The sequence below is a fragment of the Stenella coeruleoalba genome, assembly GCF_951394435.1.
Source record: "Stenella coeruleoalba genome assembly, chromosome: 8".
NCBI lineage: Eukaryota > Metazoa > Chordata > Mammalia > Artiodactyla > Delphinidae > Stenella > Stenella coeruleoalba.
The window spans coordinates 100,871,292-100,893,386 of NC_137154.1; the positions used below are offsets into that span (position 1 = coordinate 100,871,292).

At 50.5% G+C, this 22,095-nt stretch overlaps 1 protein-coding gene across 1 annotated transcript in view; it reads left to right on the plus strand.

Annotated features, from left to right (window-relative positions):
- Positions 1 to 258: 258 nt before the first annotated feature.
- DCPS (decapping enzyme, scavenger) overlaps positions 259 to 22,095 on the plus strand; it is a 33,911-nt gene continuing 12,074 nt past the window's right edge. The window contains exons 1-2 of the mRNA XM_079930876.1: positions 259 to 891; positions 2,292 to 2,466. Coding sequence (XP_079787002.1) covers positions 691 to 891; positions 2,292 to 2,466 — 376 coding nt within the window. The 5' untranslated portion in view covers positions 259 to 690. The remainder of the gene's footprint in view (positions 892 to 2,291; positions 2,467 to 22,095) is intronic.

Genomic DNA, 22,095 nt, shown 5'->3' on the forward strand with positions numbered 1-22,095 from the left:
GACTGGCGGGCTGGGGGGAGCACACACAAGCTCGGTTCAGTAATGTGGATACAGAAGGGCAGGAGCCTCCAGGCTGGAGGTTTTAGAAATGTATTTCAGTCCCTGTTCACTTACCTTTCTTTTCAGCCAAAAGTACTGAGAACTGAATAGGATGAACATTTCTGTAAAATGAAAACGGGTGAAAACTGGAAATGATTTAAGGGCTTGCTCTAAAAACAAATTGACCAAGAAATAGGTTGGCTCAGATTTCTGAAACATCCCTTCCACTCTAATCAATGTGGGTGTAATTCTGATTAAAATGTGCTTTCAACCAAAGTGTCAACGCATTGAGTCCAAACGGCGTCTTTTGGCTCCTGCCCCTGGGAGGCTGGGGCAGCCCTCTCCCCTGCAGCCTCTCTCGCCCGCCTCTTTAGGGACTTGTTGCCTTCTCGCTGCCCTCAGCACCGGCCTCCACTCGGGCCGGCTGGCACCAGGGGACCAAGGGGAGGTAACTTGAATTAAAACGCTCGTTCCGGGTGGATCCCAGGGATCAACGCTCCGAGGCTCCCTAAGGCCGGAAGGGATGCGGCCTCCGGCGCGGACCACGTCGGGAGTTGTAGTCACCGCCCCTTGGCTGAGGTGGGAGGAGGCGGCCGGGAGGGGCGGGGCCGCGGCCGGGTTCGCGCAGGCGCACACCTACCGCCGGGCAGCATGGCGGACACAGCGCCGCAGCCCAACAAGAGAAAGCGCGAAGTGGATGCCGAGGAGGCGGAGGCGCTCGGCACAGAGGGGAAAGAAGCGGGCGTTGGGAATGGTACCTCTGCCCCTGTCCGCTTACCTTTCTCCGGCTTTAGAGTGAAAAAAGTGCTGAGGGAGTCTGCGCGGGACAAAATCATTTTCCTACACGGGAAGGTACCATTAGGCAGCCCTGGGGAGGGGATGCGGGAAGGAGTGACCCAATCGTCGCCTCGGAGGCGGATTTTTTTTTTTTTTCTTTTTTTAGATTCTTCGGAAAATACCAAGCACATTCCTCGGTGGGGAGCGAGGAAGGCAGAGTGCACTAAAATTCAGGGGGGTTAGTTCGTGGAGGAGGCAAGACTACCTGTGAAATTAAGGGAATTAACACGCGTAGGGCTAATTTTCCTAATTCGTCTTTTACTAAAAAAACCTAACATTTGTAGAGTGTATTGCCGATTCATAATCACATGTTGAAGTCCCTAAGCAGTCATCAGTCATTCATTAAACCTGGAAGTTGCTAGGAACCCAGCAAGTGTTGCCGGACGGTCTTGCTCATCCAGGCCCCAGGTAGGGACATAGAGACTGGGAGGTCTGATCCTTGCTATAAAGAACTCCAGCCCCAGCCGCGGAGACAGTTTATTAAATTGGTGATTCAGTTCCGCATATCACGCTCTGACAGTCTAGCACTGAGCTGGGTGCGGGGGACGTAGTGATGAAAGTTACCATCCTTGGTCTTCAGGAGAGCCGAGTATCTTCAGGTAGGCAGACACCGCTGCCTCTAATGCCACGTGCTCAGCTTTCCAGCAGGGGCTGAGGAGAGACTGGAGACCACCTCAAGAACTAGTGAGGACGCTGGCCAAGGGTTCTCCAGAACTCCTGGCAGGAGCTCTCACTTTTGAGAGCATCAGGGGGACCTGGCCGAGGCTTCCGCCGAGGCTTCCATGCCTCTCTGTGTCTCTCTCTTTTTTTTTGGCGGTGCTGGATCCTAGTTCCCAGAACAGGGATTGAACCCACGCCCCCTGCATTGGAAGCGTGGAGTCTTAACCACTGGACTGACAGGGAAGTCCCTGCAACTTGTTTTTTACAAGGTTCTGTCTGGTTCTCTCACCCCTACCTGTCTTCAGTCTGCAGCACCTGCTGAAGATTTTAGCCATGAGAACCTTCGACCTAGAAGCCTGTTGGGATACCCAGATTCTAGTTTCTGTTTCAACATTGACTATTCGTGTGACTTTGGGCAAGCAGTCTTCTCTGGACCTCAGTTTCTTCGTCTGTAAAATGGGGAGAATTTGACAGAGGCCTTGTGAGCCTAAAATAGAAGACAGCTGAGAAGCTTTGCATCGTTTAGAAGGAGGATGTGAGAGCTGCCACAAGGATTTGGGCTGATGAGATGCCTTCTCTGGGAGAAGAAACATGGGCGCCATCGGCTAGACTTCCCCAGAGGGAAGACTGCAGGGAAGGAAATCCCAGGTGCTGGGATTGCAGAGGCCCTGGGAGCTTTTACATCTTTTACCTTTGCTCTCCAGGCCTCACCTGTGCTTCTGCCCCTGGGCCCACTGATGGTGTCTCACCCACAGGTTAATGAGGCTTCTGGAGATGGGGACGGAGAGGATGCCATTGTGATCCTGGAGAAGACACCATTTCAGGTGGACCACGTTGCCCAGCTCCTGAAGGGCAGCCCTGAGCTCCAGCTGCAGTTCTCCAATGATATCTACAGCACCTATCACCTGTTCCCTCCAAGGCAACTGAGTGGTGAGCACGTGGGGTGGAGGTGGCTGCCTGTGGGGAGAGTGGGATGGTGGGGAATTAGGGGGCGTGGTGACCACTCCACAACTGATCTGCATATTCTGGTGCAGTGGTTCCCTATGGAGGAAGGAGCAATCTCTGAAGACATTTTTGGCTGTCAGATCTGGGGAGGTGGGGTGCTGCTGGTACCTAGAAGGTGGAGACCAGAGATGCTGCCAAATATCCTACAAAACACAGGCTGGGCCTCCACAACAAAGAAATGGCAACGGTGCCGAGGCTGAGAAACCCAGTTCTGGTGTGATGTGCTTTGGGGTGACAGTGTGATTCATAGGATGGAACGGTTTCATCTACTAATTGAGTAATAATGATTGTCAGCACTTATTAAACCCTTACTGTTGTGCTAGCCACCATTCTAAGTACTCTACATGTGTCATTGTACTTAGTCTTCAAAATAGCCCTATCGTGATAGGACGTTACAGGTGAGGAAAATGCGATGTGGGAAGGTTAATGCTGTGTGTCTAAGATCACACAGCAAAAAGGTGGCAGAGAAACTGAGATCTTTTTAGTCTCTTTTTTTAGTCGACTGAGGACTTGCTCACCACGCGGCTGTGGAATGAGCAGTGTGCTGGGTGCTGCAAGATCAGTTAGTTCCCTGAAGGAACTCACTTTCTAGGGGGGAGACAGTGTGATTGACGAAGGACTGGAGAAGGGCAGGGGTTTGTGGGTTAAAAGGCAGTGATTTGGTTTTGATTGCAAGTATTTTTTTAATTTGTGAAGAAGTGGAAGAAGAAGATTCCGTGCCTAAAGCCAGACGCGATGTGAGCTTTTCTCCTTTAGACGGTTAGATTCAGGAGGCAGCTTCGTGGGAAGCATGAGGCAGCCTGGTTGACCTTGAAGGTTCCTTCCAACCAGGAAATTCTGGAATGTGCTTTGCAGCCCAGGACAGTTTTATAATATCCTTCTGTCTTTATTTGTCCTCCAACATTTAAGAACAGTTTGGCTTTACGGATATCCTGCCACAGTCTTTTGGATGGACTTAGTCTTTTCTGCACCCCCGAGAAAGGGTTCTCTTGTTGTCCTTCGGAAATATATGTGAATGCTTAATGTGAGACAAGCAAACTTTTCACGGCTGGAAGCAAAAGAGCCCGGTCCTTTGTTGAAAGAGGGCCAGATTGATCGGTTCCCGTTGACGGAAATGGACGGCTGTATTTGCTTTCTCAGGCGCTGACGTTTAAGCAGACATAGTCGTCAACACAGCGTGACGAAGCATGACAGTAGCCAAACACTGTAGTCAAACATGACGTGGGGCAGCCCCCAAACTACAGGCTCTGGGACCGTTATTCTGCTGCACCCCTTGCCCTTGCCTTACCCTTTTCTCTGTCCACCCTCCCCACCCTCATCCAAAATTCAGAAGGTTTTGCTCCACAGAGCAACCTTGTAGAACTCCCTTTCATATTATTTTTTTCAGCACATGTACTTCTGTGGTGCTGCACACAGTGGGTGGTGGCTACTGCCCCGTCTTTCTATTTTTGTCATTTTTTCCCAGGATAAGCGCTGAAAGAGGCAGTGGATTATCAAGATGACAGGTGTTCGTCCCCATTCAGCCCCGAAGATGTCTGCACCTCTTCCCCAGTGCTGTACACTCCTACCTGGGAGCCTCAGGTTTTAGCTCACCTTTTCCAGGGCTCACTGTCTTTTTACACAAACAGTGCATTATATTCTTATTTTTCCTACTGAAACTAGGCATGGCAACTTGGAAGTCATAACAGCCTGGCTCAGGGCTCCACCGTCATCCCTCTCTCATCTCTCTGTGCCTCCTGTCCCTGGATGACATACCAGATCAGGGATTGGCAGACCTTTTCCGTCAAGGACCAGAGATAAATATATTAGGCTTTGTGAGCTACTAGTGGTCTCTGCCACATATTCTTTTCTTTTTTAACCTTTTTAAAAATAAAAGTACTGCTCTTATCTTGCTGGATGTAGGAAAACAGGCCATAGGCTGGATTTGACCTTCTGGCCATAGTTTGTCAACTTCTGTTCCAGATTTTTCCCACTCACAGTGTGGTCTGTGGACCAATAACATTGGTATCGCCTGACAGCTTGTTAGAAATGCAGACTCTCAGAGCCCGCTCCAGACCGCAGAATCAGAATATGCATTTTAGCAAAAACCCCAGGTGAGTCACATGCACACGAAACTCGTTGAGAGGTCCTGGTCTTTGAACACATCTGTGGGTGGTGGTCACATTTATTTCTCCATCTCTGACCTCTCCCAGAACCCCAGGCTCATACTGAAATAAACACTGACTTGACATCTCCATTTGGCGGTCTCGTAAGTACCTCAGAGGTAAAATGTGGGAACTGATGCGCTGTCTTTGGAAGCACTTAGCACCTATTAAATTGTAGCCACTGTAACTGTTCTGATGTGCTGGGCCCTGTGCTGGGTGCTGGAGCTTCAGAGATGAATGAGAGGTCATCTCTGCCCGCTCAGTCTTGTTTTGGGGAGGGGGCACCCCACAAGCTACTGTGAAAAGGGGGAAGTAAACCTCTCAGGGTTGGGTCACTGCCCGGATGTAGGGAACAGCGGTCCTTGGACGTTGGAGCTGTGTCAGACTCATTTCCAGGCCCCAGCAGCCAGGCCTGCATCAGGTGTTCAGTAAATGACCCCTGAAGAATGAACCCACAGACCAGCCCACCTCTCTTTTGTTTCCTGTGGGCCAAGCATTCCACAGCCACGAGGTGGCAGCACGGCCAGGGTATTCCTTTGGCCTTGGTCCTCAGGCTTCTCGGCCCCGCCTCTCCAGTCCCAGTCACCAGCTCATTTCTCAGCTGGCTGCTCTGAGGACTTCTTCTGGTATTTCTCTGTTCTTTGGCAGACTTCTTCTCTTCTAGCCTGAGGTTTTGCTGTCTCCTCACTCACCCCTTCCAAGTTCTCAGCCGACCACAAAAGGCTGTTCAGCGAGGCCCTCATGGCCCCCCTACCCCGTTGACCTAATAGAGCACAGGCGTCGAAGTCCAACCCAGCCAAGCGCTAACACTTACTGGTGCTGTTTCGTAGTTTTCATATATAGTGCAGGGGTCAAGGGGTCCGCCCTCCCCCGGCTGGGATCCTGGCTTTGCCATTTACCAATTGTGAGAACTTGAGTGTCTGTATTCAACCAACAGATTAGGGAATGCCTGCTGCCAGGTACACACAGGCGAGGGCATCAGACGTTACCTCCTTTGGAGTCGTAGTGGGGAAGTCAGACAGCAACAAGGAGACACATCGACACGGCCGTGAACAGGAGAGGGGCTGCTCGGGCTGGGGACCAGGGCTCTGTGGACACGACCCCCAAGCTGAGGCCTGAAGGATGGAAAGGAACCAGCTGTGCAAAGAGCTGGTGAGAGGGGCGGGGAGAATGCCCCAGGCTGAGGCTGCAGCACGTGTTCTGGGGGAGGAAAGAGAAACAGAGCAGCGGGAGGCTGGTGGGTGGTTGGTGACCGAGCTGTGTGGCCCAGATGAAGCCGAGGAAGTAGCTGCAGTTATTTCCTTGTTAAATTAGGTTAGTAACTGAACCTACGTCAGGATGGTTATGAAATAAATGAGACAAGAAAGGGTGTTTTAAGATTTTTTAGCCTCTATCCACAGTGAGAGATATATAGTTTACATTGTGACCCAGTGCAGAGAGATAAATATATGTGAATATAAGGTACAGAAAGAATTCACAAAACAGTACTTACCCTTAGTTTACGGGACACGCTCTAGTATTCTCATCTTCCTTCCAGTCTTCTCTGTTTCCTTTTGTTTAGATGCTGGTCCTAACCTCCTAAATTAATTTCCTCACCCCTGTCATGGGTTATGACCCACTGGGATGAGGTATCTGAAGCACTCAGCACAGTGGCGTACGGTGTGGACTCAGAAGTGTTAGTCATCTTTTGTTGTTGTTTTTCCACCTTTAAAATTATATGAGCCTTAAATGGAACAATATATGTAACAGAGGGAAACACGCCTGGCCCTGACCACGGTCCGGTTTCCTTTGTTCCCCCTGTAGCCATGTGGCAAATGTGAGCACCGTGTGGGCCAGATGGCAGGGCAGAGCCTGGCCCCCTCCTGCTCCGGCTCTCACGCTTTCACGCCCTGTGGCCCATCAATGGAGCCCTTTCATTGAGAACTCTGTTCTCTTACCTGGGAAGAAGGGGGCAGATAGTAGGGAGAGGGGTGTGACTCAGAAATCCAGACTGCCTCTGAAAAGGCCATTGTTTTCCCTGCTGTTAGAGCAGGGGTGGGGAATCTCAGGTTCAGAGCAGAAGGCTTCTGTGTGTGAGTGAGGCCGGGCCAGGGAGCAGAGGGACCCCTGGGAATCCCATCTTCTCGTGGTTGCAGGGAACTCCCAGAACTCTAGCTATCTAGCTACAGGCCCGGTATTCTGTACAGAGGCAAACCCTGGGGCTCTGGAGGAGGGGCATTTTAAAAGGCCAGCCACTCTCATTAGAGTCTTCCTGGCAGCATAGAAAAAACTAGAAATAGTCCAGATAACAGCTAACAATAAGAGTAAGTAAGTAAATCCTGCACTGGACTACTTCTCCACCCAGCTACACACGTCAGGAAGGAAGGCTCTACACGCACAGAGCCGGAAAAGCAAGACATAAAATACTCACCGTGTGATTCCTCGATTCCGATTAGATCACGTTGAAAAACAAGCAGAACCAAACAATACACTGCTTGGGGATGCATTCATGCCTCATAAAACTAGGAAGACAAAAAGAGAAATGATTAACCCCCAGTTCAGCAAAGTGATTATCCCTGGCGGGGCAGGGCCGAGACTTCAGGTAATATTTGTTTCTTGGGCTGTGTGCTCCATGCATGGATGTTCTTTTATTTTAGGTCTTTAAACAGTATATATTTTCTATTCATGTACATATGTGTGTGTGTGTATATATACATATATATGTGTGGTATATACACACACACACACATTTAATATTTACAGTATATTTCCCAATTAAAAGTTAAGAAAAACTGGCAAGTCCTTGGAAGAACTAAGAATATTCCCCAGGTGCATTGCAGGGCTCTGCCCTCATTCTCAAGTTTGGTTTCTAGTCACTGTTGCTGCAAGTAAAAGTGTTTGATTAAGGCTTCCTGCCTTCCTCTGGGTCTGGGGCACTAGCAGACTTTTGTTTCTGTTCTGCCTTCTGTGGACGAGGGAGCCCCGTGCTGTGCGGTGCCCACTCGGGTCAGTGCCAGCGGGCAGAAGAGGGTGGCATGTGGCCTCCTCCAACGACTGGAGGACAGGGCCGGTACCAGGCTCCGTGGCTCCGCTTCGGCACAGACTGGCACAGGCCTCTCACCCCGTGCCCTCGGGTGTCCTCCGCAGCCCTCCCGGCACAGCTGAGCTGAAGGACAAGTGCAGTTTGAACCGTGACCAGCAGGGGAAGCCTTGCCAGACAGGTCTCGGCCAGGACAGCACCAGAGCAGGGTGGGGAAGGGCGCCAGCGTCACCCAACACGAGAAGTACCTCAGGCTCAGGGCCACATCACGGAATTGCTCTGAGACTCAGTTTCTCTGAATGAGAAATGAGGAATCGAGTAGCCGACTAGCCTACCTCAGGGGGCTTCGGTATCCGATGAGGTCATAAAATCATCATTTCTCAGCTCTGAATGGGATGCAGAGGTCAGTCATCAGAATTGCTTGAGGAGCTTTCTTGAGTACAGAGTCTGGACCTACTGACTAAGAATGTCTGGGGTGGGCTGGGGCATTTATCAAAGTCGTGCAGTCACACGGTCAAGTAGAGACGGGCTCTGGCCTGTCTGGCCCACCCTGGTTCTGCCTTCTAGAAGTAACTACCATTAAGACAATTTCTGGGGTTAGTGCTTCTGGTGACTTCTTCTAGACACTTACTGGGTAATACGCTTATGCAGCTCTTTCTTGATTTATCGATTTTGACATTATCAATTTCCCACAGTGGAGGATGAAAGTCTTAGCTCCTTTACATTTTCCTCACCCTCCCTCCCTCCCTCCTCCTCCCAATTTTTGATGTTTATATTATTATTACCAGGGTTTTTTTCTTAACTGCCTTTGGAATCCTAAATATATTGAAATCTTTAGTCCTTATTCCATGTACTATAGGTTGTATCACTGTGCTGGGGGAGAGTATCGGTGAGAAGCCTCCGGCCTTCCCTTCCCAGCACCTCTTCTGTCCTTTGCTGTCCCCCAGCTTCTCTGTCAGCTGTACTGTACTTGTATTTCACAGCTCCCAGGCAGCCCTGAGATCACGAGGGCAAACCACTTACAACCATTCTGTACCCGGACAGCCATTCTGTTTTTCACATTCAGTACAGTATTCAATTACGTGAGATAGCGACACTTTATTATAAAATAGGCTTTGTGTTAGATGGTGGTACCCAGCTGTAGGCTAACGTTAGTGTTCTGAGCGCGTTCGGGGTAGGCTAGACTGAGGTATGGTGTAGGTTAGGTGTAGTAAATGCATTTTCGACTTAGGATGGGTTTATCTGCATGTAACCTCATCATAAGGTGAGGAGGACCTGTACTCTGTTTTTGAAATTACCTAGTCATTTACTTTAATAATTTGTTATGTATTTCCTTCCTTCCTTCCGGAAACACTTCCAAAATGCTCTTCTCTTTTCGCTCCGATCTGGAGAGCTGATTCTTAAGGCATGCCTTGAGCTCCCAACAGACTTCCCTTCCACAGCTGCTTTCCTGGGTTAGATCCACTGTCTTCTGGATGCTGCGTCTTTTTCTTTCTTGTTTTACTCTTGTTTAGCTGAAGTACATTCTTAAGTACTTCCTCAGAAAGAATAAATGAGAGGAAAACTTTGAATCTTTTGTTTTGCCCTCACTTTTTTTTTTTTTGGCCACACCACGTGGCTTGTGGGATCTTAGTTCCCCAACCAGGGGTTGAACCGAGGCCCTTGGCAGTGAGAGTGTGGAGTCCTAACCAGTGAACCACCAGGGAAGTCCCTGCCCTCACTTTTAATTTATGATTTGACTGAATACAGAATTTAAATTTATTTCTCCTCCCAATATTAAAGGCATTGATCTCTTAAATAAAGCATTGTTGCTAATAAGATATCCAATGCCAGTTTAATTGTCATTTCTCTGTAGCTAACTTCGCTTTTTGTTGTCATTTGTTTGCTCTGTTAGTTTCCTTCTCTGGAAGCATATAAGATGTCTTCTATCTTTAGTGTAGTGGGGTTTTGTAATGCTGTGTCTAGGTTGGATTTTTTTTTTTTCATTCACTCTGCTGGGTACTTTTGGACCCTTTCAATTTAAAGTCTTATGTTAGCCTTTCACTCTGAATATTTTTTCTATTATTTCTTTGATAATTTCCTTCTCTCTGTTTCCTTTATTTCCTCTTACTGGAAATCCTATTAGTTGTTAGACTTCCTATATTGGTCTTGAAACAGGAGGGAAGGGGGCAGGGCACAGCCTTTGAAAGAATGATATAGCCGGAGGACATGACATAAACTGATTAGAACCAAATGGTCCAAGATGGCAGACAAGTCAACTTCCACTAGACCTTGAGCCTCAGTATACACTCACTGTAACACATCAGCAAGCTAAATGACACACCCACAGGCGCCATGACAGTTCCAAGGATCCATAAGGATCAAAAAGTGGGCGGTGGCCCCATTCCTGGAAATCCCCGCCCCTTCCCTAAATAGCTGGAATACTCCTCCCACTCATTAGCCTATGAAATCACCCACCCCTATAAAAACTGACAGCCCCATACCCTGGTGCCTTTCTCACCTTCTGAGATGGCCCACACTCTGTCTGTGGAGTGTGTTTCTCTCTAAATAAATCCACTTCTTACCTATCACTTTGTCTCTTACTGAATTCTTTCTGTGATGAGACATCACGAACCTGAGCTTCCTTAAGTCCTGAAAGCAGGTGTGTGATCTCAGTTGGAAGACCGTGGGTTTTGGCTGGGTTTGAGTCCCGGCCACGTGGGTTCAAGTCCCAATCTGAGGTGCACGGTTTCAGTCCCATGTGCTGTTTCTGTTCTCTTCCTTTTCCCGTCTGTCTTTTCTTTCTGTAGACTGGTAGATGGTCTTGACGTTGTTCTCCAGACCTCCTAGAGAAGGTTTTCATTTGGGAGCCACCATTTTAATTTTCTTTCTTCTGGTCCTCCGATTATTTCATTTTCATAGCGTGTTGCTCTTGCTTCACAGAGGCCAAAACTGGGTTGACTTTCTCTGACACACTAATTAGAATTGTTTTAAAAATTATCTCCTGACCCTTAAATGATCCCATTTCCTCTGGGATCTGGTTCTGGTTGTTTATTTTGGTCATTCTTTTTTTCCCTCAGCTGTTTTTCCCTCAGTGTCTGGTGAATGTTAGTTCATTTGTATTTATTTTATTAAAAAAATGTTTTTTGGCCGTACCATGTGGCTTGTGGGATCTTAGTTCCCCGACCAGGAATCGAACCTGGGCCCTCCGCAGCAAAAGCACAGAGTCCTAACCACTGGACCGCCAGGGAGTTCCTGCTTCATTTGTATTTAAAAATGAAGAACTAGGCTGATAGTCTAGTGAGCTGATAGGTAGGTCTGTTTCCACAATAGGCCCCTGTTGGGTGGGTAGCTGCCCAGTGCTGTGCAGACGGGGAGTGGGGCTCGTCGGCCGTCTGGCCTTGCCTGAGTGTGCAGTTTGAGCAGTTTGTGCTCCGGAGCCTGCATGCTCTCTTGTCCACCATGGCTCATGGGCCAGATCTGGCCTGCTTCCTTTTGTATGGCCCATGAGATAAGAATGGTTTTTACATTTTTCAAGAGTTGTTTAAAAAAAAAAAGAAAAGAAAACTAAGAAGAGTTTTCCTACCCCTGCTCCAGCCCAAGGGTTAATATCTTTGGAGCACATTCCTGTTTTCATCTGCGTTAAGTGCCTGCCCCTAGGATGAAGGTAGGCAATGGATGGAGCCAGTTGGTACAGCTCTTCTCTAGAGGGGGCCTTTAGTTGGTCCCAGTCTCCAGCATCGTTTCCCATCCTGTCCTCTGTCCCTGCTTGTTTAGAGCCCACATCCTCTTCTGGTTCCTGTGGTGCCATTGTGTGGCTTTTTGAAACGGCCTGAGAGTCACTATTAAATAGGAGAAGGGGACCTTCCACATATGTCTCAATATGCTGGGTGGGGCTCTGTAGGTGTAGGGAGCTTAGGCCATAGAGAAGTTACCCCATTGAGACCGTGGCCAGATGGAGCCAGTGTTGGTGAGCTGAGACAGACACCTCGTTTCTCCCAGACTCCCTTGCACAGAGCGAGTCGTAGGTGCTCATGCACAGTGGGTGGGGTGTCAGACATGGCCAGATCCATGGGATATTGAAACCTGTGTCCCTCTGACCTAGCGTTTCTACTTCTAGGTGTCTGACTTAGACAGTCACTCATGCACGTCACAAAGAGGGGCCAGAATGTCCGCTGCAGCATCATTTGTGATAGAAAAAATGAAAAATAAAACCAAAACCAACCTAAGTGACCCTGTGTGTGTGAAGGGTTAATAGGCATGGTGCGTACGCAGCCTAGGCTACAACGCAATTGTTACAAAGGAGGGAGGAGGTCTGTATGGACTGTCATGGGAGATCTCTGAGGTCACAGATAACCCCTAAAGACTCATCCCTCTTGTGCTTAAAAAATAGACTTCTATGTACATGTGTTCATGTATATGTAAATTCATTCAAGAAAAGACTGGAATAATGAGCACCGAACTATTATTGGTGTTTATGCCAATGAAAAGGATTAGGGGTTAGACTTCTGAATTATTTGAGAATATAATCACGTGATGCTCTGCTAGAGATTTTTTAGGACGTTAACCTCATCCCCAAACAAACCAAACAAAGAAGCAGACCAGAAGATTAGCCTGGACTGGGGCCTCTGGCTATGTCCTTACTTCACAGCCTGAATGACCCTCATTGCATGGGGCTTGTCAGTTCATCAACAAGTACTGTGTACCCCCAAATACGCAGACCCCAAACTGGAGATTTACACTTAGCTGCACAGACATACCTGGGAGATACTGGTCAAGAGTGTGTGGCCACGGAGGGGTGATGCTAGGAGTTGGCGGGGTGGGCCGTGCACAGTTAGCTCCTCCCACACCTGGAGACGTGAAGGCAGAAGGTTGTTCCCGGAGAGGACAGCGGTGTGGACAGAGCTGCGGAGTGGACTCAGCTAGCTGGGCTTTGACATGGGGCTTCTTTAATGGGGCAGGGGAAAGACGAGCCAGCCCACAGGAGTCTCTCTTCATCAGCAGAGGCCACCTAAAGATGGCAGATTTCTGTCTACCTTTCTCCCTGGGTGCTTCAGAGCTTCTGACACCAGCAAGCCAGGGCCCTCTCTGGGGCTTTGAGGGACAGTGGAATAACAACAAGCAGAAACTTCAAGATGGAAAGGCCGCTACCACCAGAGTAGAATTCTTGTCCCAGAATCTGGGTTCTGCTTTCCTCTCAGCTATCCGACGGGCCTCGCTTGCCCCTCCCCTGCCAGCTGCACTCCAAGAGCCCTCGGGTGTGGCCTCCTCCGTGCCCCCATCTCTTCCTTCACCAGCTGGGAGCAGAGGCCTCTGTTCAGTTCTCTGCTTAGACTTGTGGCTTCTGCGGGGCTGGGAAGAGGTGGAGCAGAGGCCTCTGTTCTGTTCTCTGCTTAGACTTGTGGCTTCTGTGAGGCTGGGAAGAGCTGGTGCGTTCAGAGCCTATTTAGACGTGGCTAGATCCTGAGCTCCTGAAATGTGGCCACCGCGCTCTCTCAGTCTCTCAGATGGGGCAAGGCGCCAAGACTCTGTGGCAGTCTTAAGGCTCGAGTCAGCAGAAAGTCAGCTTACTCAGGACCAGTGGGCGAGGGTGGATTACCCATGCGCTGGTTCCACTTCAGCCTGGGCGGCCTGGTTCTGATCCGTGCTTCTCCGTGAGCGAAGGCCTAGAATTCCGGTCGTCGTGGCTCCCCGGGAGGCGGGGTGTCCTGTGCCCTCCACCTTCTCGCCTCGCGCCAGCCCACGCAGGATGCCCTGAGACTTGGCACAGGGCAAGTCTCCTTTCAGAGTGAAGTAAGGAGATGCCTTTAGACCGGAAGTTGAGATTGAGGCCGTCTTCTGGGACTCCTGAGTGTTCAGTCTAACAGCTTTTAGAGTCTGGTCCGCTGGGCCCCAGAACAGTTTCTTCCCATGTGTGGGGTTAGGGTCTTGCCAGGACTGTCGATGGCAGCTCCATTATCTCGTTAGATATCTGCTCTCATCCTTCTGTTCAGATGCAACTCCCGTCCTGCCACAGCAGTTCCCATCCCTAAAGGATGTAACCCCTGGGGCTGCATTCAGAGTCACTGAATTTGTGGCTGGGCTGTCAGGTCAGGTCCTGTCAGACCCCCTCCTGACCCTCCTGGGCCTCGGAGGACCAAGGAGAGGGGGCGCTGAGGAGCCTGCCGGAGCCAGGGTCTTGCTAAAATCAGCGTCTGCCTCTCCTCTGTCTCCAGTGGCAGCTCTGTGCTTTCCTTGAGACAGGTAGTTAGCTGTTTGGAGGTTTGCTGTGGGGCGGTTGAAGCTTCTTTCCAGTAGGATCCTGACCACACCCTTCAGCCCTGTTTATCCTTGATCTGGAGGTCTTTTCAGACCTCACTTGAGTACTTTCAGCGTCCTGCAGCGTGGGACAGTGCACACCCTGCCCCGGGCCTCCTCTTCCAGCCTCCGGCCTGCTCCCTGGTCTCTATGACACCAGGGCTGGGGAGGGTGTTGTCTGGCCGGGGGGAGGTCCCCAAGAGGAGGAAAGAAAACGCAAGTCCCGGGAGACCCCCCAGCAGCCTCTCCCCTTGCCAACCTTCTCTAGGAATGCTCTGATGGGGTGCCCTGCCAGCCTGGGTCTGGCAGCCCATCACCTGGGGGTCTGCTTGGCTCCTGTGGACGGAGGGTGGGGTGGGCCTCCCAGCCCGCTCACGCTTTGCTCTTGCTTCTCCCCTGCTCCCCTGAGCCTGCACATCTGGGTCAGGTAAGTTGAAACCAGCTCATGATAATGGAGGGAGGGCAGAAGCCACAGGCTGGGCCGTAGCGATGACCTCATCGGGGAGAAGTCATCTGCAGCGCTGGAAAGCAGGCTTGTTTGAACATGTGTGTGGGAAGGAGAGCAGACTGTCTGCGGTTTGCATTTTCATGTTTCATGTGCAACAGCCTTTTCCTGGGGATTCGGCTAAGCGAGCTTTGGCAGAGAGCAGGAAAGCCGGCTGCTCGTTCCTGTCTGTAGCCCTGCCTCTGAAAGCATTTGGGCTCTCGTGTCTGGCCGGGGGACAGGGTTGGTTTTATTTGTTGGAGAAGGATGTTCAGGAGACCCTAATTAAGGGTCTTGACAGGCAGGACGGAGCTCTGGGCTAGCCATGGGCACACCAGGCTGCGGAGAGGGAGCGGGTGTGGACGGGGCTGCTGTCATCTGGGGTGTGTTGGTGTGACCGTTCCTGCTGCCACAGCATCCCTGTAGAGAAACAGCTGCTGCCCTGAGCCCCACAAGGGCGGCGACCACCCTGCCCCAGGCCTTCTTCCCCACCGTCCATCACTGTCACAGTGGGTGGGCGGCAGGGCGGTTGGTACCACCCACGGAAGTCGAAGCAGCCATCATTCCTGGCTGTCCGCGGGCTCGTCTTCATCCCTCTGTGCTCCCCTCCAGAGCCTGTTCCAGCCCAGCATCTGGCTTCAGCGGACCCCCTGGGGCCGCTCCTCAGACAGGCCCCCGGCGCTGAGGGGAGCGAGCTTCTGCTTCCCTGCACTCCCAGGGGGCATTGCAGCGAGCAGCGAGCATCACGTTGTTGGGCTCTTGCGCTGACGTCCTCCCGGACCTCCCAGTCTGCAGCTCCAATCGCTCTGGCACCTCACTGAGCTCTCGGGTTTTGCTGACAGCTGTTTACGTGTCTCCAGGAGGGGCTGGAACTAATCGCGTCTCTCCCATCTGATAGGGCTGCTTTTTGGAGAAAGTGGCTGCAGTACAGGTTTGTTAGGAGAAGGCCTGGAAGAGGAAGGCCCTGTAGCAGGGAAAGCACTATTGCATAGAGGAGTCAGACTTCTTAGGTTTAATCTCAGCCCCACCACTTCACTAGTTGTATGACCTTGGGTAAGTTACTAACCTCCCTGGGCTTCAGTTTTAAGGGGTGGCTTATTTTTCTGTTTTTAATATATTTGTCATGAAGTGATCCATATTTGTTTTAGAAAATGTAATGAATACCCAAAAAAACTAATTTTAAAAATTACAATTACACACATCTCCACTGCCCAGAGATAACGTCCCATCTTGGAATATGTCCTGAATTTCGGACTTCTTTCTGTGCGTGCTTACGTATATGCAGTTGTACACGCACACACATCCGTAAAGTGGCATACATTCTGTTCTGTAGACTGTATTGTGAGGGCCCAACACGTGTCAGGTGCTGTTTCCGGCACAGTACACCCAGTGTGCAAAACAGAGTCTTTGCTCTCAAGGAGCTGATGTCCAGTTGGAGGAGAGGAACCGTAAATAACAAATAGGTCAAGAGTCAGTAAACGGCTAAGAAGAAAAATAAAGCATTAGAAGGGAGACAGAAGGACAGGGACCTGGGCTCCAGTTAAAAGGGGCCAGTTCAAGTGCCCACCTGTTTCCTTTAAAACCCTCACGAGAAATGGCATGAAAGGACTTCCCTTTAAAGAAAATTAACCCATAAAGACTAGAGGGAGAGGAGACAAACCAAGGAAGCGAAGGGAGGAGGAACTGACGTGGCAGGTTTGAGAGGGGAAACCTGAGCCAGCCGAGGGGAATCTGAGCCTCGGCTGCCAAAATCCTCTTTCCCGCTTCACAGGACTGGTGACTGCTCCTTCCAGAGATGGATCTAGAGATTCTAGGTGCCGGTGAGGGTGCAGTGATGGTACCAAAACGTAGAAGGTTAAGTGGAAGTCAGCACGTTTAGTGTTGAGATGACCCCTGGCCACCTTCCCTCCAGCCACCTGCTTCTCTTCCTCATCGCTCAGAATGCTGCCTGCCAGGTTCCTACCTCCACATAGGAAACCGGAAGAATCATGTGGGGAATCTGATCAGCCCAAGAGAAAAGACTTAAGTTCTCGAGGGCTCCATCATGCAAAGGAGTAGCCCGATGATCCTAAAAGGAGGCTCCAGGTGAGCGCTCGTGTGTCCGCAGGCTTGCCGCCAGCGACTCAGTGCTCTACTCTTAACATATGAGTGAGTGGACAAACCAGGTGGCAGACTTTTGAGTAATGCCTCAGTTAAAAAAGATAGGACAAGGAAAAGGAAGGAAGGAAAAGAAAGAGATGGAGGAGACAGAAACTACGCAGGGAGAAGGAATTTTCAAAGACTTTCATTAATCTCAGAGAGAAATTATGGTATATAGAAAGCAAAAGAACAAGATACTATCAATAAGGAAGTTTTTTTTAAAGCTCTTAGAAATTAAAAATACAGCAGAAATGGGACTTCCCTGGTGGTCCAGCGGGTAAGACTCCACGCTCCTAATGCAGGGGGCCTGGGTTTGATCCCTGGTCAGGGAACTAGATCCTGCACGCCACAACTAAAGATCCCATGTGCCGCAACTAAGACCTCATTGCAGCCAAATAAATAAATATTTTAAACAATGCAGCAGAAATGAAAACAGAAGAGAAGATGAAACATTCCTGAGAAGTAGAGCAGAAAGACATAGAGCTGGAAAATGGGAGAGAAAAAAAACTACAAGATGAATCAAAGAAGTTAAATATGCAAGTAGTGTTCCAGAAGGAAAGGGCAGAGAAAATGGGGAGGAAAATAATCAAAGAAATGAGTCCCAGGACTGAAGAACATGATTTTCAAGATTGAAGGGGCCTGACACTTACCCAGCTCGATGGAGGAAAATAAACCCGCTCCAAGACCCATCAACACCATCAGGACACGGGGGACAGCGGGGAAAAAACCGGTGAGTACAAAGGTTTGGGGATCAGAATGACCTCAGGCTTCTTAGCAGCATTGCAGTCTAGACGGTCACAGAGCAGTGCTTTCAGACTTGGAGGGTCATTGCTATCCATCCTAGAATTCTTTAGCCAAGTGCTTAATTAAGTGCGACAGTAGAATAAAGACATTTTCAGGTGTTCCAAGTCTCTAAATGTATCTCCCTTGCGCCATATCTCTGGACGCATCTTGAGTTTGTACTTTAATGCCGTGGTTTTTTTTTTTTTTATATCTTTATTATTTTTGGTGGTGTTGGGTCTTCGTTGCTGTGCGCAGGCTTTCTCTAGTTGCGGCAAGAGGGGGCTACTCTTCGTTGCAGTGCACGGGCTTCTCTTGTTGTGGAGCACCAGCTCTAGAGTCCGCGGGCTTCAGTAGCTGAGGCCCGTGGGCTCAGTAGTTGTGGCTTGTGGGCTCTAGAGCGCAGGCTCAGTAGTTGTGGCGCACAGGCTTAGTTGCTCTGTGGCCTGTGGGATCTACCCAGACCAGGGCTCAAACCCGTGTCCCCTGCATTGGCAGGCAGGTTCTTAACCACTGCGCCACCAGGGAAGCCCAGGGCCGTGGTTCCTGATGTATGGTCCTTGGCCCGGCGGCAGCAGCTGCATCTGGGGACTTGTTAGAAATGCAGATTCTTGGACCGCACCCCAGGCGTCCTGAGTCAGGTGGTTCTGATGCACACTGAAGCTTGAGAAGCACTGCTTCAGTAAAATGAGGACATACATGTGAAAGAGGAAGATAATGGATCCGGGAAACAAGGTACCCAGCACAAGAGAGGGGGCGAGGGCAGTGCTCGGAGCTCCCAGGCCACAGCTCTGCACGGGGCACCTGCAGGCTCCGTGAACACACTGTTGCTCTTGTGCCTGATGAGTTGTAACACCAAGAGGAGATTTTTATAAAAAGGGAAGTGGATGTGGGGATGAATTAGTGACAGGTTTATAGAAAAGAAAACAAAAAAGTAAATACTAACTCTGTATACCAAAAATTGTGCTGAAAAGGAAAAACAGTCATAGTGTACTCTTTAGCAGTAGACAGCATTTGCATCATCGTAATGGTATTGATGTTGAGTACTGATTTACCCAAAATTGTGATCTGGTTGTGTTGTGAGGATGGGGTAGAAAGAGCGTGTGTGCACATGCGTACTCGCGCTCTTTTGGTGTAGAGTTGGTTAAAAAGCTAAATCCTTACCTTCCATAATGGGAGGTTAATGAATAATAATAAAACTGAAAAATCAAGGTGGAACGAGTTACAAAAATGTTTGTAATTTGGAACTATGGAAGTATGAAAGCAAGGAAATGGCTGGAAGAGTTGAAAATGGTGCTCAGAAAGGAGCAGAAAACATAAAAACAAGCTTTGTTTGACTTTTAACCTATGTGCAAACACACTTTAAACTAAAAATAAAAGCAAAGTTTGAAGAAGGATGACGAATAGGAAGCCCTTTTAAGGAATGTCAGGGATGCTCTCAATAGGTTGTGAACATTCTTGAGGTGCTGGTTTTGGAGTTGATTTTTTTAAGAATGCCAGGAGGAGGGCAGGGTCAGGAAGTCCCTTGTTGCTTCTGTAGCTACTGGGAGAAGCTTCTGGGCTGGGAGGTTCCAGGTACTTCTCATCCTGGGTAGGTGGCCCCTTAAGTCAACTTGCTAAACTGGGGTTGGCAGAGAGGGCGCCAGGCGGAGGGTGAAGCCACGTCTGCTGACCTGCGCGGCTGGTACGTGGTGCCGAGGCTGATGCCCAGCGCTGAGCCTCAGCTTCCTTGTGTGTGACGCGGGGACCAAAGTCATACCCGTCTCACACTGGCTGTGGGGAGTGAGTGGGTACATATGCATGCAGGGCTTAGGACAGTGCCTGGCACCTCCACTGGCAGTTAGCACCCAGGGTCTAGAGAGTACCAACACGTTTTTATTTAACTTTATATTTCGAAAAAATTTTTCAACCTTACAGAAGGGCTGTAAGAATAGTACAAAGAACTCCCTTAAACAGCCCTTCACCTCTTGTTAACATTTGGCCACGTTTCCTTTTTCTCTCTCCACATACACATATAATAATATTTTGTTACTATTCGCTCTGTTATTGAAAAGTAAGTTGCAGACGTGGTAGCCCCTCAGTGCTGAGCACGCCAGTGTGTGTCTCCTAGGAACCAGAGTAAAATGATCAATTCTGGGAACTTCCACATTTATACAAAGCCATTATGTGATGTGGAGACCATTATTAAATCTTGCCAGTGTTTCAGTACCCCCTTTCAAGCAGGAATCTCCCGCACACCCCCGTCCTGCCCTCGTCCAGGATCCAGTCCAGTCCCTAGCGTCCTGTAATCTGGAGCAGTCCCTCAGCCCTAACTTGGACACTTGGGAAGCGCTGTGAAGCCACTTGTTCCGTAGAGCGTCCCTGGGTTTGGGAGGAGGATGTCGCCTCGCGATTGGATGCAGGCTATGCGCTTTGGCGGGCACACCACGGCACAGCCCAGGAGGCCCAGGGCGTCCGTTCATCCCGTGAGGAGTGATGTTCACTCCAGTCACTTTGTGTCCGCCTCTGTAATTAATAAGTAATCTCTGAGGAGATGTTTTTAAGGCCCTGAGTGGATGTCCTCTTCCCCGACGTATTTTCACCCGATGGTTTGAGCATTTATCGGGCATTGACTCTCGCCCAGATTCCTCGTGAAGCTCAGTTGCAGGTCATTTGGATAAACACCAGAGTTTGCTTTTGGCTGCCAGTGAGAAACTCAGCATTGGGAAATATATTGACCTTTTTTTTTTTTTTTCCAGAGAGGTTTTATTCCATTTGGGACAAGAAATGCTCTTCCTGGGTTTAAGGTCTAAAAAGGCCAGATTCATTTTTTCATTTGTTCAGTATTTGTTGAGTACCTGCTGTATACCAGGCGCTCTTCCAGGTGCTGGGGATAAAATGATAAAACAAAATTTTAAGGTAGACAAAAATCCCTGTCCTCCAGGGAAGTCCGTCTAACGGGGGGATCAGACAATAAATATGTCCTCCATCGTCAGGCAGTGAGGGGTGAAGGAGGCAGGGTGTGGGGAGGTAAGGGGTGCCTCTCTAGTCGGGCCGTCTGGGAGCTGGCCTTTGGACGGAGGCCTGAGGGAATGAGACGGGGCAGCAGGTGTGAGGCCTAGAGGTGGGAGTCGGTGGGGAGTGTAAGGGGGTCTCTGTGGCTGGGGCAGAGACGGCCGGGGAAGAGTGGCGGTCAGTGGGCTTGGAGCAGGGCCTGGGCGAGACTGGAGGGGCATCCCCACCCTGATGCCAGCAGCGAGGATCTGACCGAGGCCGGGCGACGGGTGACTGGCTCTGGCAGGGCTCAGAGTGCAGCAAGGTGCGCCTCCTCCAGGCAGGCGGGTCTCAGGAAAGGAAACAGGACGGCAGAAACTGAGCAGTTGGAAAGTGCCTTTTTTTTTTTTGTGGTACTCGGGCCTCTCCCTGCTGTGGCCTCTCCCCTTGCGGAGCACAGGCTCCTGACGCGCAGGCTCAGCGGCCATGGCTCACGGGCCCAGCCGCTCCACGGCATGTGGGATCTTCCCGGACCGGGGCACGAACCCACGTCCCCTGCATCGGCAGGCGGACTCACAACCACTGCGCCACCAGGGAAGCCCCGGAAAGTGCCTTTTTAGTTTTCCCTGCTGCTGGGGGGAGGGCAGGAGGGGCCGCTTCCCAGGGCTCTGCGGCGGGGGCGGTCTGTGGCCAGCCTTGGCAGGCGGGCAAGCCCATCGGCCCCGTGGCTTTCCAGTCTGGAGCGGCCAGGGGCCCCCAGGCCGGGAGCCCAGGGCTGCGTGTGCATTGCCAGTGGGGCCGGGCTCTTCTCTAGGTTGTCCCGGCCCATCTCCCCACCCGGAGGGAGCGCCTTTCTCCGCCTGCCCCGCCCAGGCGACACAAGGAGAGTAAGAGCCAGCATTGGAGGAGCACTTTTCCATGGGGGTGCAGGTGGAGGGCAGCTTCTAGAGGTTTCCCACCTGCTGCTCACTGGCTTCTCACGTGCCCAAGGTTCCACAGCCAGGATTTGAACCCAGGCTGATTGTTGCCAGCATCTCATCCTTCCCCAGCAGGCTGCACTGCAAGGGCCAAGGTGCTGACATTCCCTCTATTTCAGCAGTCTCCTGTCTCCTGAGAGCTTGGTGTGCTTGACCTTTGATCTCTGGCCTGTGACCCTGGGCTGTTAGAGGGTGGTGGGAGTGAGAAGTGCCCAGAGGATTGCGAGGAGGCTTTGTGCCTCCCGTTCCAGGTCAGATCCAGAGATTCCTAGGAAGCGGGGTGATGTTTATTTAGTGCTTACGTGGGTCCAGTTGACATGCCTTGTTTAACGATAACAACGACTCTCTGTCAATTAGATTTTATGAGCACCATAAATAGATTAGGAAGCTGAGATTCAAAGATTAAATAACGCCCAAGGTGGCACAGCCAGGAAGGGGAGAGTCGTATGCCAGCCTGTGTCTCCATGCTGCGCTGCTCTGCTTGCTAGAGCTGACGGGCCAGGGGCCTCTGGTTCTACCAGGCATCACGCTCTTGGTATTGAGCCTTTGGACGCCCGCACTCAGCTGCTGGAAGACGATATGGGCCTTCAGGCAGAGGTGGAAAGAGCAGGCTTCAGGGCGGGAAGACCATGGTTCCAGTCCTGTCTCTGCCCCATCCCACAGCGTGGTGTCGAATGAGCCTGGAATCCCTGTGAACTCTTTTTACCCACCTGTGAAATGAGCATGAAAATCGCCTATGTCCTCAGACCTAGGTTGGTAGTT